Raw genomic sequence first — 16,506 nt, forward strand, 5'->3', positions numbered from 1 at the left:
TATATATATATATATATATATATATATATATAGTGTTGCCTGCAGAGGAAAACAGTGATGAAGCTCGTAACCAATATACGAGGAAAAGAAAGATAGATAGTATTGGTTATGATGGTCCGTGATTTTCTATTCTTACTCCTACTCCGCCAAGTACACAAATGAGCATTGATCGGGGTTTGTCTATAGAGGTTGAAGGAAATGTTGACGAAGAGCTTGGTCGAGGGAAAAGGAACAAGAAGCTAAGTTGGCAGATGAAATCTCCTTTTGATCAGGAAAGAAAAGCAGCAACATCGATGGCAGACAATCAAAATACTCCCAAGAGTTCAGGCTGGATAAAATCTACATATACTTGTAGGTGTATTTTTCATTATGCCACAGATGATGCAAAATTATTGAAGAAATTCTTTGTGTGGTTGGGCAAGGAGAAAAGGAGAGGTCACAAAAAAGAGTAAGTCCCTTAATGTATTTCAGTATTGATATTGAAATTGCTATAGTTAAGTGTCCTTAACTTCTGTGATTGTAAGTCTAATTTTAGGACCAACTGTCCTTAACTTTTGAATTTGAAAATCAAAGTTAAGGAGCAACTGTCCTTAACTTTTCAACTTGGAAATCAAAGTTTAGGACCATGTGTCCTTAACTTTCGAACCTGTAATTCAAAGTTAAGGACTGCTTGTCCTTAACTTTTGAAAGCTGAAAGTGAAACTTAAGGACTCCTGTCCTTAACTTTTGAACTTGATACTCAAAGTTAAGGACAGACAATCCTTAAGTTTTGAACTTTGAACTCAAAGTTAAGGACAAAGTGTCCTGAACTTTTAAACTTGCAAGTCTATGTTTAGGACCATGTATCCTTAACTTTTGAACTTGAAACTCAAACTTCAGGACCAAGTATCCTTAGCTTTTGAACCTCTAATTCAAATTTAAGGACTGCCTGTCCTTAATTTTCAACTTGAAAGTCTAAGTTCAGGACTAATGTCACGACTCGAATTTCCCACCCTCGGGAGTCGTGATGGCGCCTACTAATAGGAGCTAGGCAAGCCAACTTAATTAACCACTCATTAAACACATGGTCCTTTTTAATAATTTAACAGCATTAAAATAAAAGCAACGGAATTAAAATCATAAGCGGAAGTCTTAAATTTAGATAGCTGAATAAAATACAGAACCCCAACATGAATCTCTACCCCGGAACTGGAGTCATATACTCACGAACATCTAAGAAGTACTAAATACAAAGTCAGAAAGAAAGCATAAATCTGTTTATCTCGGGTACAATAAGATGACAGTCTAATATAAGGAAAGAGGAGACGCCGGGCCTACGGACGCCTGCAAGGCTACCTCGGGTCTCTCCGGACTGAAGGTATGCTCCCGTGCTAAAGCTGCTACTGCTGCTGCTCGAAACCTGGACCTGTGCAAAAATGCACAGAGTGTAGCATCAGCACAACCGACCCCATGTGCTGGTAAGTGTCTAGCCTAACCCCGGCGAAGTAGTGACGAGGCTAGACTGGACACCACATAAACCTGTGCAGATATATATGCAAGTACTACGGAAAGAAATAGCAAGAACATAACAATTTAAGCTGCGAAGGGGAGCATGCTTCAGGGGTGACAGATAGAATAAAATATCGGGAATAATGGTACGTACATCTACATTTTTAACTTCTAGCAATAATGAAAAGACAAGGCAACTTTCATATTCAGCTCATCTTGTTGCAGGCGTGCAACCCGATCCCATTTCTCATGAATCTCGTGGTAGGCGTACCACCCGCTCCCATTTCAATATCACTTGTGGTAGGCGTACCACCCGCTCCCATTTCAATATCACTTGTGGTAGGCGTACCACCCGCTCCCATTTCATTATCTCTTGTGGTAGGCGTACCACCCGCTCCCATTTAAATATCACTTGTAGTAGGCGTACCACCCGCTCCCTATACTTTCAACACAGCACACAATACAGTCCCGACAATGGAATAATCACAACAAGGCAAACATCCCAACAAGGGAGAGTTAGCTATATTCAATCCTATTCAACTTCTTCTTGGTACAACTAATATCAATATTCAGTTGCAACTTTCATAGGATCAAACAAGGGTACACAATTAGCAAAATTAAGACTCATGGTCATGCTTGACACCGACGCATGGATACTCGTCACCATGCCCATACGTCGTACCCCACACAAATCAAATAGCAATTATGACTCAACTCCTAATCCCTCAAGCTAGGGTTAAACCAAACACTTACCTCAAACTTCCACGGCCAATTCAATCCTCAACAACCGCTTTCCCTCTCGAATTCGGCTCCAACTCAACCAAATCTATGCAATAATGACTTCACGTTATCAATATGTGCTAAACAAATGAAACCCAATGTCTAATTATAGCCTTTTCATCCGTTTACCCCAAAAGGTCAAAAATGCTCCCGTGCCCACATGGTCAAAACCCGAGGTTCGAACCAAAAACCCGATTACCCATTCCCCCATAAACTCAGATATATAATTTATTTTGGAATCGGACCTCGAATTGAGGTCCAAAACCCCCAATTTGTGGAAAACCTAGGTTCTACCCAAAATTCCCAAATTCCCCATTAAAATCTTTGTTTTGAAGTTGAAATTATGTTTAAAGATGTTAAGGAGTAAAGAAAATGAGTTAGAAATCACTTACCAATCGTTTTGGAGAAGAAGAATCGTTTGGAAAATCGCCTCTTATGTTTTGGGTTTTGAAAAAGTGAAAAATGACTGAAATTCCCAACCTTATATACCCCCTGAAGACCCAGCGCGGACAGCGCAAAAATGCACCACGGCGGCACTAAAGAACTGGAAAACTACAACTCTCTGAACCCTCCAGCGCGGACCGCACTGATTTGGAACGCGGCCGCGCTGAAGGACTGGACCAAACCCCAGTCTCTGAATCTTCCAGCGCGGACCGCACTGATAGGGAACGCGGCCGCGCTGGTTGACCAGGAAAGCTGCTGGCTCTCTGAAGTCAGCTACGCGGATCGCGGATGGACGACCGCGGCCGTGTAGCTTCCACCACGGACCGCGCAGCAATGCACCGTGGACCGCGCTAAGGCGACCGCGGGTGCGCTGGAGCCTGCAACTCCTCTGAACCTGCAACATCTGCTATTTCTAAGTCTAAGACCTCACGGGGCCTACTCAAAACTCACCCGAGCCCTCGGGGCTCCAAACCAAACATACACATAACTCCAAAAACACCCTACGGACTCATCCACACGATCAAATCGCCAAAACAACATCATTAACATTAAATTAGGCCTCACGACCCATGATTTCCTTTCAAATTTTCATAAAACATCAAGTTTAGAGTTTTTAGTCCAAAACACGTCAAACGACGTCCGAATTCAACCAAACTTACGGAAGGTGCTTAAACCATATATAAGACTTGTACCGGGCGTCGCAACCAAAATACGAGCCCGATACCACAGTCTTTTAATCAAATTTCATTTCCAATTTCCTTAATTATTTTCAGAAAACAATTTCACATAAAAATTTATTTCTCGGGCTTGGGACCTCGGAATTTGATTTCGGGCATACACCCAAGTCCCATATTTTCCTACGGACCCTCCGGGACCGTCAAATCACGGGTCCGGGTCCGTTTGCCCAAAACGTTGACCGAAGTCAAACTTAATCAATTAAATACCAAGATTTAACATTTTTCTCACAAATTTCATATTTAAACTTTCCGGCTACTCGCCCGGAGGCAACCCCAAATGAGGTTTCCAGGGCCTCAGAAGTACAGGGTGAGTAAGGAAACGAGTGATGACCCTTTGGGTCGTCACATTCTCCACCTCTAAAACAATCGTTCGTCCTCGAACGGACAAAAGAAGGAAGTACCTGAGTCGGGGAAAAGATGGGGATAACGGCTCCGCATATCAGACTCGGACTCCCAGGTCGATGCCTCAGGAGGCTGACCTCTCCACTGAACACGAACAGAAGGAAAACTCTTGGATCTCAACTGACGAACTTGCCGGTCTAGAATAGCTACCGGCTCCTTCTCATAGGACAAGTCCTTGTCCAACTGGACAGTACTGAAGTCTAACACGTGGGTAGGATCGCCGTGATACCTCCGAAGCATGGATACATGAAAAACTGGATGCACGACTGATAAGCTAGGAGGCAATGCAAGCCTATAAGCTACCTCTCCCACTCGATCAAGAATATCAAACAGGCCAATGTACCTAAGCCTAAGCTTGCCCTTCTTCCCAAATCTCATCACGCCCTTCATAGGCGACACTCGAAGCAATACCCGCTCACCAACCATGAAAGCTACATCTCGAACCTTACGATCTGCGTAGCTCTTTTGCCTAGACTGAGCCGAACGAAGACTATCCTGAATAATAATCTTGACCTTGTCCAAGGCCTCCTGAACCAAATACGTACCTATTAACTGAGCCTCTCCCGGCTCAAACCATCCAACCGGAGACCGACACCGCCTATCATATAACGCCTCATAAGGAGCCATCTGGATGCTCGACTGGTAGCTGTTGTTGTAAGAAAACTCCGCCAAAGGAAAGAACTGATCCCACGAACCTGCGAAATCAATAACACAAGCTCGGAGCATATCCTCCAAAATCTGAATAGTCCGCTCGGACTGACCGTCCGTCTGGGGATGAAATGCTATGCTCAAATCTACCCGTGTGCCCAACTCTCGCTGAATGCTCTCCAGAAGCGTGAGGTAAACTGCGTACCCCTATCCGAAATGATAGACACGGGTACACCATGAAGGCGAACAATCTCCCGAATATAGATCTCAGCGAACCTCTCAGAAGAATAGGAGACTGCCACAGGAATGAAATGCGCTGACTTGGTCAGCCTATCAACAATAACCCATATCGCATCAAACTTCTTCCGGGTCAACGGAAGTCCAGTAACAAAGTCCATAGTAATCCTCTCCCATTTCCACTCGGGAAGCTCAATCCTCTGACGTAAACCACCAGGCCTCTGATGCTCGTACTTAACCTGCTGACAATTCAAACAACGAGCCACATATGCTACGATATCCTTCTTCATCCTACGCCACCAATAATGCTGCCGCAAGTCCTGATACATCTTCGCGGCGCCCGGGTGAATAGAGTACCTGGAGCTGTGGGCCTCCGCTAAGATCAACTCTCGAATACCATCAACATTGGGCACACAAACTCGCCCCTGCAATCTCAATACACCATCATCTCCCAAGGTCATTTTCTTGGCACCTCCACGCTGCACCGTGCCTCTCAGGACACACAAATGGGGGTCATCAAACTGCCGATCACGGATATGCTCCAATAACGAAGAACGAGCAACCGTGCAAGCTAACACATGACTGGGCTCAGAAACATCCAGTCTCACGAACTGATTGGCTAAAGCCTGAACATCCAAGGCAAGCGGCCTCTGACTGACTGGAATATAAGCAAGACTGCCCATGCTGGCTGACTTCCTACTCAAAGCGTCGGCCACCACATTGGCCTTCCCCGGATGATATAAAATAGTGACATCATAATCCTTCAACAACTCCAACCATCTCCTATGTCTCAAATTCAACTCCTTCTGCTTGAACAAGTACTGAAGACTCTTGTGGTCAGTGAACACCTCACATGTCACGCCATACAAATAGTGCCTCCAAATCTTCAAGGCGTGGACAATAGCCGCCAAATCTAAATCATGCACTGGATAGTTTTTCTCATGAATCTTCAACTGCCTCGAAGCATAGGCTATAACCTTGCCATCCTGCATCAATACTGCACCAAGTCCAATACGGGAAGCATCACAATAGACAGTATAAGGCCCAGATCCTGTGGGCAAGACCAACACCGGTGCCGTAGTCAGGGCTGTCTTGAGCTTCTGAAAGCTCGCCTCACACTCCTCCGACCATCTGAACTGGGCACCCTTCTGGGTCTACCTGGTCATCGGGGCTGCAATAGATGAAAACCCCTCCACAAACCGACGGTAATAGCCTGCTAACCCCAGAAACTCCGAATCTCCGTAGCTGATGCTGGTCTAGGCCAGTTCTTGACTGCCTCTATCTTCTTCGGATCCACCTGAATACCCTCAACTGATACAACGTGGCCCAGAAATGCTACTGAACTCAGCCAGAACTCACACTTGGAGAACTTGGCATATAACTGACTATCCCTCAAAGTCTGAAGAACTACTCTAAGGTGCTGCTCGTGCTCCTCCTGGTTGCGGGAGTACACCAAAATATCATCAATAAAGACTATCACGAACATGTCCAAATATGGCCTGAACACTCGGTTCATCAACTCCATGAATGCTGCTGGGGCATTGGTCAACCCAAACGACATGACCAGGAACTCGTAATGCCCGTACCGAGTATTGAAAGCTGTCTTAGGGACATCGGATGCCCTAATACTCAACTGGTGGTAGCCAGATCTCAAGTCAATCTTGGAAAATACCCTGGCACCCTGAAGCTGGTCGAACAAATCATCAATCCTCGGCAGTGGATACTTATTCTTAATTGTTACCTTGTTCAATTGCCGGTAATCTATACACATTTGCACCCTTCTTCTTGACAAATTACACTGGCGCGCCCCAAGGCGAGACACTGGGTCTAATGAAACCCTTATCTAGCAAATCCTGCAACTGGTCCTTTAAATCCTTCAGCTCCGGCGGGGCCATACGATATGGCGGGATAGAAATGGGCTAGGTGCCCGGAGCCAAATCAATACAGAAATCAATATCCCTGTCGGGTGGTATACCCGGCAGGTCCGAAGGAAAAACATCGGGAAACTCCCGGACAATAGGCACATAATCTATGGGAGGGACCTCAGCACTGGAATCACGAACATAGGCCAAATAGGCCAGACACCCCTTCTTGACCGTACGTCGAGCCTTCACGTATGATATGACACTACAGGTAGAATGACCTGGAGTCCCTCTCCAGTCTAAGCGAGGCATACCAGGTAAGGCTAAAGTCACGGTCTTGGCATGGCAGTCCAAGATAGCGTGATAGGGTGATAACCAATCCATACCCAGAATGATATCAAAGTCAACCATATCTAAGAGCAACAAGTCTACACGGGTCTCAAGACCCCCAATCACTACAACACACGAACGATGGACTCGGTCGACCATGATAGAGTCACCCACCGGTGTAGACACATATACAGGAATACCTAAAGCATCACTAGGCATGACCAAGCATGGTGCAAAATAAGATGAAACATATGAATACGTAGATCCTGAGTCAAATAGTACTGAAGCATCTCGATCACCAACCAGAACCGTACCTGAAATCACCGCATCTGAGGCCTCTGCCTCGGGCCTAGCCTGAAGAGCATAGCAACGGGGCTGGGCCCCACCACCTTGAACTGTATCCCTAGGTCGATCTGCTGCTAGCTGACCTCCGCCCCTGGCGGTTTGAGCTCCACCTCTATGGCCTCTACCTCCACCTCTATGTCCTCTACCTCCCCCTCTGGCTGGCTGGGGAGCATCTGGTGCCTGAATCATAGGACAGGGACCCTGCTGCTGAGAACTGCTCGAAGCTCGAGGACAATACCTGGCAATGTGCCTCGTGTCGCCACAAGTAAAACAGGCCCTCGGAGGATGACCCTGGGAACTCTGAAGCGGTTGTGCACTGATAGGTGCTGATGGTACACTGTAGGACTGCTGGTCCGAATACTGCCCACGAAAACCACGATCACCTGGGGCACCCTGAGAAACCTGGAGGGCTGACTGGAAAGGCCTAGAAGGCTGACCCCTATCATAAGAATCCCTGCCTCCAGATGAGGCACCACTGAATTGACCTGAGTGATGGGGTCTCTTGTCTGCTCTATAAGCACCCCAATGGCAATACCATCTCGATCCTCCGGGCCACATTGGCCGCCTCCTGAAAAGTGATACCACTCCCCGCCTCCCTAGCCATCTGGAGACAAATCGGCAGAATCAAACCATCAATAAATCTCCTCACCCTCTCCCTCTCAGTGGGGAGTATGACAAGAGCATGGCTAGCTAGATCGATAAACCTGGTCTCATACTGAGTGACCGTCATAGAGCCCTGCTGGAGGCACTCAAACTGCCTCCGATAAGCATCCCTCTGAGTAACGGGGAGAAACTTCTCCAGAAAAAACTCTGAAAACTGATCCCAAGTCAAAGATGGTGACCCTGCTGGTCTGGCTAAACAGAAATCCCTCCACCAAGTCTTGGCGGATCCAGATAGGCGAAATGCAGCAAAATCAACTCCATTGGACTCAACAATGCCCATGTTTCGAAAAACCTCGTGGCAGCTATATAAGAAATCCTGGGGGTCCTCAGAAGAAGCACCGCTGAATGTAGTAGTGAAGAGCTTGGTGAACCTATCCAGCCTCCACAAAGCATCTGTGGACATAGCCGCTCCATCGCCGGTCTGAGCAACTACCCCCGGCTGAACTGCCATAGCTGGCTGAACCACTGGAATCTGACCCTGGGGAGCTACCTGCTCTGGAGTACGTGTAGCAGGAGTCTGGGCTCCTCCTCCAGCCTGAGAAGTGGCTGGTGCTACAGGAAGCAATCCTGCTCGGGTGACATTCTCCATGAGGCCCACCAACCGGACCAAAGCGTCCTGAAGAACTAGGGTAGCAATAAACCCCTCTGGGACCTGAGCTGGGCCCACCGAAACTGTTGCGGCTGGGGCCGGAACCTCCTCCTCAAAGTCAACCTGAGGCTCCGCCGCTGGTGCTGCTGCTTGGGGCTGAGCTCTGCCCCTATCTCGGCCTCTAGTACGGCCTCGTCCTCGCCCTCTGCCCCTAGCGGGAGCTGCCTGGGGCTCGGACTGCAAATTGGTAGATGAAGAAGCGCGTGTTCTCGCCATCTGCGAAAGAACAGAGTGGGAATCCAATTAGCATTGAGAAACAAAACCGCACGACTAGAAAGAACAAATGTGAAACTTTTCCTAACTCTATAGCCTCTGGGGATAAATACAGACGTCTCCGTACCGATCCCTCAGACTCTACCAAGTTTGTCTGTGAGTTGTAAGACCTATGTAACCTAGTGCTCTAATACCAACTTGTCACGACCCGAATTTTCCAGCCTAGGGGGTCGTGATGGCGCCTACTCGTAGTAGCTAGGCAAGCCATTTTGATTACTTTTTCATTAATAAACAATTCTTTTTAAAAATTTATGACAACAATATAAAACAACAAAACTAATTAATAGCGGAAGTCTTAATTATAGAAACTAAATAAAACACGGAGTAGTCAATATAAGCCTCTACCCAAGACTGGTGTCACAATACTCACGAACTGCTAAGAATTTCTAAATACAAGGGTCTAAAAGAACACATAAGCTGTTTGTCTCGAATACAAAGAGGCAACAGTCTAAAAGGGAGAATAAGAGAGAGACGCCGGGCCTGCGGATGCCTGCAAGGCTACCTCGGGTCTCACGATACTAAAAGCCTGCTCCCGTGCTAGTGCTGCTCGAAACCTGGGCCTGTGCAAAAAAAAATGCACAGAGTGTAGCATCAGCACAACCGACCCCATGTGCTGATAAGTGTCTAGCCTAACCCTGGCGAAGTAGTGACGAGGCTAGACCTGACTACCACATAAACCTATGCAATTTCATATATATATACAGCGGAATCGAAATACAAAACAGATAACAATATGGGAGGGGAAACATGCTGTGGGAAGTATAATAAATTCCAAATAAGAGTCGTCCAATAATAAAGGAATACAACACAACTCAATAGTACGTAATGAAACAGAATTCAACCAGTGCACGGCATCACCCTTCGTGCTTTTACTCTCATTCCTCACATATATCAATAGAATCGGCACGGAATGGTACATCGTGCGGCACGGCATCACCCTTCGTTCTTTAACACTCTTTCTCATAATAAGCAAACAATGCACGACATCACCCTTCGTGCTTTACACTCTTTCCTTACCATAAACAAACAGTGCACGGCATCACCCTTCGTGCTTTAACACTCTTCCTCACCCAATCAACAATCACAAACAAGGGAAAGGGAATAAATAAACAATAATGAAAATCCCGGCAAGGGAACACAAACAACAATTAAAAACCCGGCAAGGGTACAATATCAATAACCAACAACGTCCCGACAAGGGAATGAATCATTAACTCTTTTCTTTCTTTCACTTTCATCTCATAGTTCACATTATCACTTGAGCCAATGCTCCAAAGAGTTACTTATCTCATATACCTTCACGATTTGTATTTCAACCCGAGCCAATGCTCCNCGCTCCTATACTTTCAACACAGTACACAATACAGTCCCGGCAAGGGAATAATCACAACAAGGCAAACATCCCAACAAGGGAGAGTTAGGTATAACCAATCCTATTCAACTTCTTCTTGGTACAAATAATATCAATATTCAGTTGCAACTTTCATAGGATCAAACAAGGGTACAAATTAGCAAAATTAAGACTCACGGTCATGCTTGACACCGACGCATGGATACTCGTCACCATGCCCATACATCGTACCCCACACAAATCAAATAGCAATTATGACTCAACTCCTAATCCCTCAAGCTAGGGTTAAACCAAACACTTACCTCAAACTTCCACGGCCAATTCAATCCTCAACAACCGCTTTCCCTCTCGAATTCGGCTCCAGCTCAAACAAATCTATGCAATAATGACTTCACATTATCAATATGTGCTAAACAAATCAAACCCAATGTCTAATTATAGCTTTTTCATCCATTTACCCAGGTCAAAAATGCCCCGGGGCCCACATGGTCAAAACCCGAGGTTCGAACCAAAACCCGATTACACATTCCCCCATGAACTCAGATATATAATTTATTTTGGAACCTGACATCGAATTGAGGTCCAAAACCCCCAATTTGTGGAAAACCTAGGTTCTACCCAAAATTTCCAAATTTCCCCATTAAAATCTTTGTTTTGAAGTTGAAATTATGTTTAAAGAAGTTAAGGAGTAAAGAAAATGAGTTAGAAATCACTTACCAATCGTTTTGGAGAAGAAGAATCGTTTGGAAAATCGCCTCTTATGTTTTGGGTTTTGAAAAAGTGAAAAATGACTGAAATTTCCCGACCTTATATACCCACTGAAGACCCAGCGCGGACAACGCAAAAATGCACCGCGGCCGCGCTGAAGAACTGGAAAATTACAACTCTCTCAACCCTCAGGCGCGGACCGCACTGATTTGGAATGCGGCCGCGCTGAAGGAGTGGACCAAACCCCAGTCTCTGAATCTTCCAGCGCGGACCGCACTGATAGGGAACGCGGCCGCGCTGGTTGACCTGGAAAGCTACCGGCTCTCTGAAGTCAGCTACGCGGACCGCGCATGGACTACCGCGGCCGCGTAGCTTCCACCGCGGACCGTGCTAAGGCGACCGCGGCCGCGCAGCAGCGCACCGCGGCCGCGCAGCAGCGCACCACGGACCGCGCTAAGGCGACCGCGGGCGCGCTGGAGCCTGCATCTCCTCTAAACCTGCAACATCTGCTATTTCTAAGTCTAAGACCTCCCGGGGCCTACTCAAAACTCACCCGAGCCCTCAGGGCTCCAAACCAAACATACACATAACTCCAAAAACACCCTACGGACTCATCCGCGATCAAATCGCCAAAACAACATCATTAACATCAATTTAGGCCTCAAGACCCATGATTTCCTTTCAAATTTTCATAAAACATCAAGTTTAGAGTTTTTAGTCCAAAACACGTCAAGCGACGTCTGAATTCAACCAATCTTACGGAAGGTGCTTAAACCATATATAAGACTTATACCGGGCGTCGGAACCAAAATACGAGCCCGATACCACAGTCTTTTAATCAAATTTCATTTCCAATTTCCTTAATTATTTTCAGAAAACAATTTCACATAAAAATTCATTTCTCGGGCTTGGGACCTCGGAATTTGATTCCGGGCATACACCCAAGTCCCATATTTTCCTACGGACCCTCCGGGACTGTCAAATCACGGGTCCGGGTCCGTTTTCCCAAAACGTTGACCGAAGTCAAACTTAATCAATTAAATACCAAGATTTAACTTTTTTCTCACAAATTTCATATTTAAACTTTCCGGCTACTCGCCCGGACTGCGCACACAAATCGAGGCAACCCCAAATGAGGTTTCCAAGGCCTCAGAAGTACAGGGTGAGTAAGGAAACAAGTGATGACCCTTCGGGTCGTCACAACTAACTTCTAACTTTCATAGTTTCAAAATTTTCAGGGGACAAACTGATATATATGCTGATGATAATGGTGTGAGGAAGAAACGATACAAATTGTTTCATAAAAAAATCAGTAGCAAAATGTTCTTCCTTGAGCTTTCAGATAGCAGATTTGTACTTGATGATAAGGTTAGATAATTCACAAGGCATTTATTTTCTTTATTCTTACATTTTTTAATTATTTTATGACTGATGGATTTGTATTATTTTTTGCCTTTTTATGAAGCATATTGACATTGCCCTATATTATCTGAGAAAGAAGGAATGCTACCACCCGCGACCATCCTTTTCGTTGCACAACTACTGATATTCTTTTTGATAACTATATGGTGCTTGTGTATAAAGATTTCAGTGAAGATGCTACCGATGACTTTTGGTGTGCTGGTGATAATCAGTTGTTTCTGACACCATATGTGTGTGTGGGGGGGGGGGGGGACAGCCGTAGATGTGGAATTTGTTGGACAGAGGTGGACAAAATCTTTTTTCCATGCCGGCTTCCTTCTGAAGATGATAATTCTGTGACACACTTTCTTTTGGGGGTATTGGACTTGAATCAGAAAAGATTGATGTATATGATTCCATATATAGTGAGCCATATGAGGCAGGAATGAATTACATGGAAATGTATGCACGCATGATCCCCCACTTGCTAAAGTTCTCACAGTTTGACAAACATCACAAGTCTTTTGGAAATGCCTTCAACAAATTTGATATTCAGTGGCAAAGATCACCACACCAAACTGGATCGTACATGTTGTTATTTGTTATATTATTTATTAGTACTTTCGATTTATTGTTTAATTCGCTGCATATCTTACATTTTTTTAGGACTGATTGTGGTGCATTCCTGGTCAAATATGTGGAGTTGTTGATGATTGGAAAGGATGTGGAGAAATTCCAACCTGAAGAAATAAAAGACTTTAGAAAAGAACTTTCCGCAAATCTTTGGGCACATGGTGAATGGAAAAGAAATTCTGGTTATGATACTCCACCAGAAAATATTGGCGATGATTATGAGAGTAAAAATGAAACTTGCTGTCCAAAGGAGTTGTAGTTTACTTGTAAAGAAAGTTAGTTGTGGTTAATCTTTTGTATAAAATTGCTGTAAAGGATACATTGAATTCTGCAAGTTCAGAAAACTTCTGAAATATTCTGTAAATTCCTTAAAAGGCACTTATATTTTGTTTGCGTAGCATAATTTTTTGTCACAGCTATGCAAAAACAATTTCAGAAGTAATATCAAGTCACTATGTCATTAATTTCTTTGTTTCTCTCAAGTGTTGATTTGTCCATTGAGTTTGTTAGTATTAGTTCATGACTAAGTGTAATTGAACTTCAAATTCAAAGTTAAGGACCAAGTGTCCTTAACTTTTGAACATGCATGTCAAACTTGAGGACTCCTATCCTTAACTTTTGTAAAGTTAAGGACAGACAGTCCTTAACCTTTGAACTTTGAACTCAAAGTTAAGGACTGCCTATCCTTAACTTTTAAACGTGTAATTCAAACTTAAGGACTTTCTGTCCATAACTTTTTAACCTGCAAGTTAACCTTAAGTACTCTTGTGCTTAAATTTTGAACTTGAAACTCAAAGTTAAGGACATACAATCCTTAAGTTTTGATCTTTGAACTATAAGTTAAGGACTGCTTGTCCTTAACTTTTGAACTTGAAACTCAAAGTTAAGGACAGACAGTCCTTAACTTTTGAAACTTTGAACTATAAGTTAAGGACTGCCTGTCCTTAACTTTTGAACCTGTAACTCAAAGATTAGGACTTCCTGTCCTGAACTTTTGAACGTGTAATTCAAAATTAAGGACTGCTTGTCCCTAACTTTTGAACCTGTAACTCAAAGTTAAGGACAGACAGTCCTTAACTTTTGAACTTGAAACTCAAAGCTAAGGACCGCTTGTCCTTAACTTTTAAACCTGCAAGTCAAAGTTACGGACTCCTGTCCTTACCTTTTAATCTTTGAACTCTAAAGAAACAAAAAGAAGGTAAGCAGAAAGAAATTTTGTAAATTCAGACATCTGCTCAAATAAGAATAATCATAATGAATCCAATTTATAGCAAAAACTTAAAAGAGTCGATAAACATAAGTGGATATATCTACTATTCTCTATGCTTTCTTGAAAATGGATGGACTGCCGGAGAATATATACAAGCTGTTCTATTATGGCCAATTCTTCTGCAACGATCACATTTGAATGTTATTTTTGATGACTCGGTAGCTGGAATATGCCTTTTCTTCTGCCTTCTACCTGGTGGCACTTTGAAATCTAGAGGTTTAACAATTTGTGACTTAACACTCTCTGGTACAATCCAAGAATCAGTATGTCCTACAGGATGTATTTGTCTTTCATTTGTTTTCAGCCAAGATTCCTTTAAGCACCACTGCGAACAAAAGTTTGACTTCTTGATGTTTCTCTTCTCGATAGCTGCAATTTCATGTATGCATGGTAATTCATCAAATTGAAACTGAAAACAAACACATGTTCTTTTGTTTAAGTCCACCAAGAAAGTTATTCCTTCTTCTTCAACTCTGGAACGCCATGAATCAACGGGGAAGACCTTCAATGTTGAAAAATTATAAGTTAGTACATTATGTTAAATTATATTAAAATCATAAGCTAAACATAGAACATAATACTTACATTCAAATTAAATGCTAAATCTATTTTTTTCTTCAATTCCTCCTCTACCCAACAAGAAACATCATAAAAAGTTCCTTCTGCTTCATTTCTTCTTTCATAAAACCAATGTTGTAGCTTCACTTGAATGAAATCCATCATCCTTAATATAGGCAGCTCCCTTGCTTCTAATAGGACAGAATTCATTGACTCAACTATGTTTGTTGTGAGCATGTCAAATCTTCGTCGTGGACTACAAGAACGTGCCCACCTTTCCGGTGGTTCTTCTATCAAGTAGTCATAAGTCTTCTTATCTACTTTTGCTATATCTGACATGTATAGATCAAATTCTTTGCGCCTGTATACTCTTGCAGCACTTTGAAAAAGTTTTATGACCTCACTTTTTTCCTTCCTTCGCTTTAGGTTCTGCTCCAAATGATAGATGCAAATCCCATGATGGCTTTCAGGATATACTTTTGCAATGCCATATGCAATAGCTTGATGCCTGTCTGATAAAAAAATTAAATTTTCACGGCTCCCAATTGCATTGCGAAGCTGACTAAAGTACCACTCATAGGAATTGTTATTTTCAGATTCTGCTATTCCAAAGGCTAGTGGAAAAATTTGGTTATTTGCATCCTTTCAAACTGAAATCATTAAAACACCACGATATTTTGACTTCAGAAAAGTTGCATCAACAGCAATCACTGGTCTACAATGATTCCAACCAGATATTGATGATCTATTTGCATAAAACATATAAAAAAACCTGAAAATACAATATAAAACAAGGTTAACAGAAGTTTAGGACAGGTAGTCCGGAACTTCAGATTACAAGGTTAAAAGTTAAGGACAGTCAGTCCTTAACTTAGAGTTTCAAGTTATAAAGTTAAGGACATGCAGTCCTTAACTTTGAGTTCAAAGTTCAAAACTTAAGGATAGGCAGTCCTTAACTTTGAATACAAGTTCAAAAGTTAAGGACAGCCAGTCCTGAACTTCTGGTTACAACTCAAAAGTTAACTGCTTAAAGACAGCATGTCCTAAATTTTATAAAACGTACTAATAAACTTTTTTTTGATTGTTTACCTGTTGTTGTCGTCTATCTTTATGTTAGTATAAGTTCCCGGGTTTTTACTTGTCATCATATACAAGTATGAAGACAATAATTCATAATTCTCTTCGGGAGTTCCTCTTATTAAAGCGGAAGCAAGTTGAATAGCACGCCACGCCTTGTGATATCCAATGTCTAGTCCATGCAATTTTTGCATCTCTGCCATGACAAAAACTGGTGTAACTACAAACCTTGGGTCTTGAAGATTGTCGATAANAAAGTTAAGGACAGGTAGTCCTGAACTTCAGGTTACAAGCCCAAAAGTTTAGGACAGGTAGTCCTGAAGTTAGACTAACAAGCTCAAAAGTTAAGGACAGCATGTCCTAATGTTTATAAAACAGACTCATAATCTTTTTTTTGATTGTTTACCTGTTGTTGTCGTCTATCTTTATGTTAGTATAAGTTCCCGGGTTTTTACTTGTCATCATATACAAGTATGAAGACAATAATTCATAATTCTCTTCGGGAGTTCCTCTTATTAAAGCGGAAGCAAGTTGAATAGCACGCCACGCCTTGTGATATCCAATGTCTAGTCCATGCAATTTTTGCATCTCTGCCATGACAAAAACTGGTGTAACTACAAACCTTGGGTCTTGAAGATTGTCGATAATGT

The 16,506-nt window shown here is 43.2% G+C and overlaps 1 protein-coding gene across 1 annotated transcript in view; it reads right to left on the reverse strand.

Moving 5' to 3' along the window:
- Nucleotides 1-14,264: 14,264 nt before the first annotated feature.
- LOC109215134 overlaps nt 14,265-16,506 on the reverse strand; it is a 2,741-nt gene continuing 499 nt past the window's right edge. Inside the window, exons 2-5 of the mRNA XM_019379156.1 lie at nt 15,869-16,130; nt 15,431-15,551; nt 14,855-15,337; nt 14,265-14,723 (exon numbers count right to left, since the gene is read on the reverse strand). Of these exons, the coding sequence (XP_019234701.1) occupies nt 14,265-14,723; nt 14,855-15,337; nt 15,431-15,551; nt 15,869-16,130 (1,325 nt within the window). The remainder of the gene's footprint in view (nt 14,724-14,854; nt 15,338-15,430; nt 15,552-15,868; nt 16,131-16,506) is intronic.

Source organism: Nicotiana attenuata, unplaced genomic scaffold, assembly GCF_001879085.1.
Source record: "Nicotiana attenuata strain UT unplaced genomic scaffold, NIATTr2, whole genome shotgun sequence".
In the NCBI taxonomy this organism is placed as follows: Eukaryota; Viridiplantae; Streptophyta; class Magnoliopsida; order Solanales; family Solanaceae; genus Nicotiana; species Nicotiana attenuata.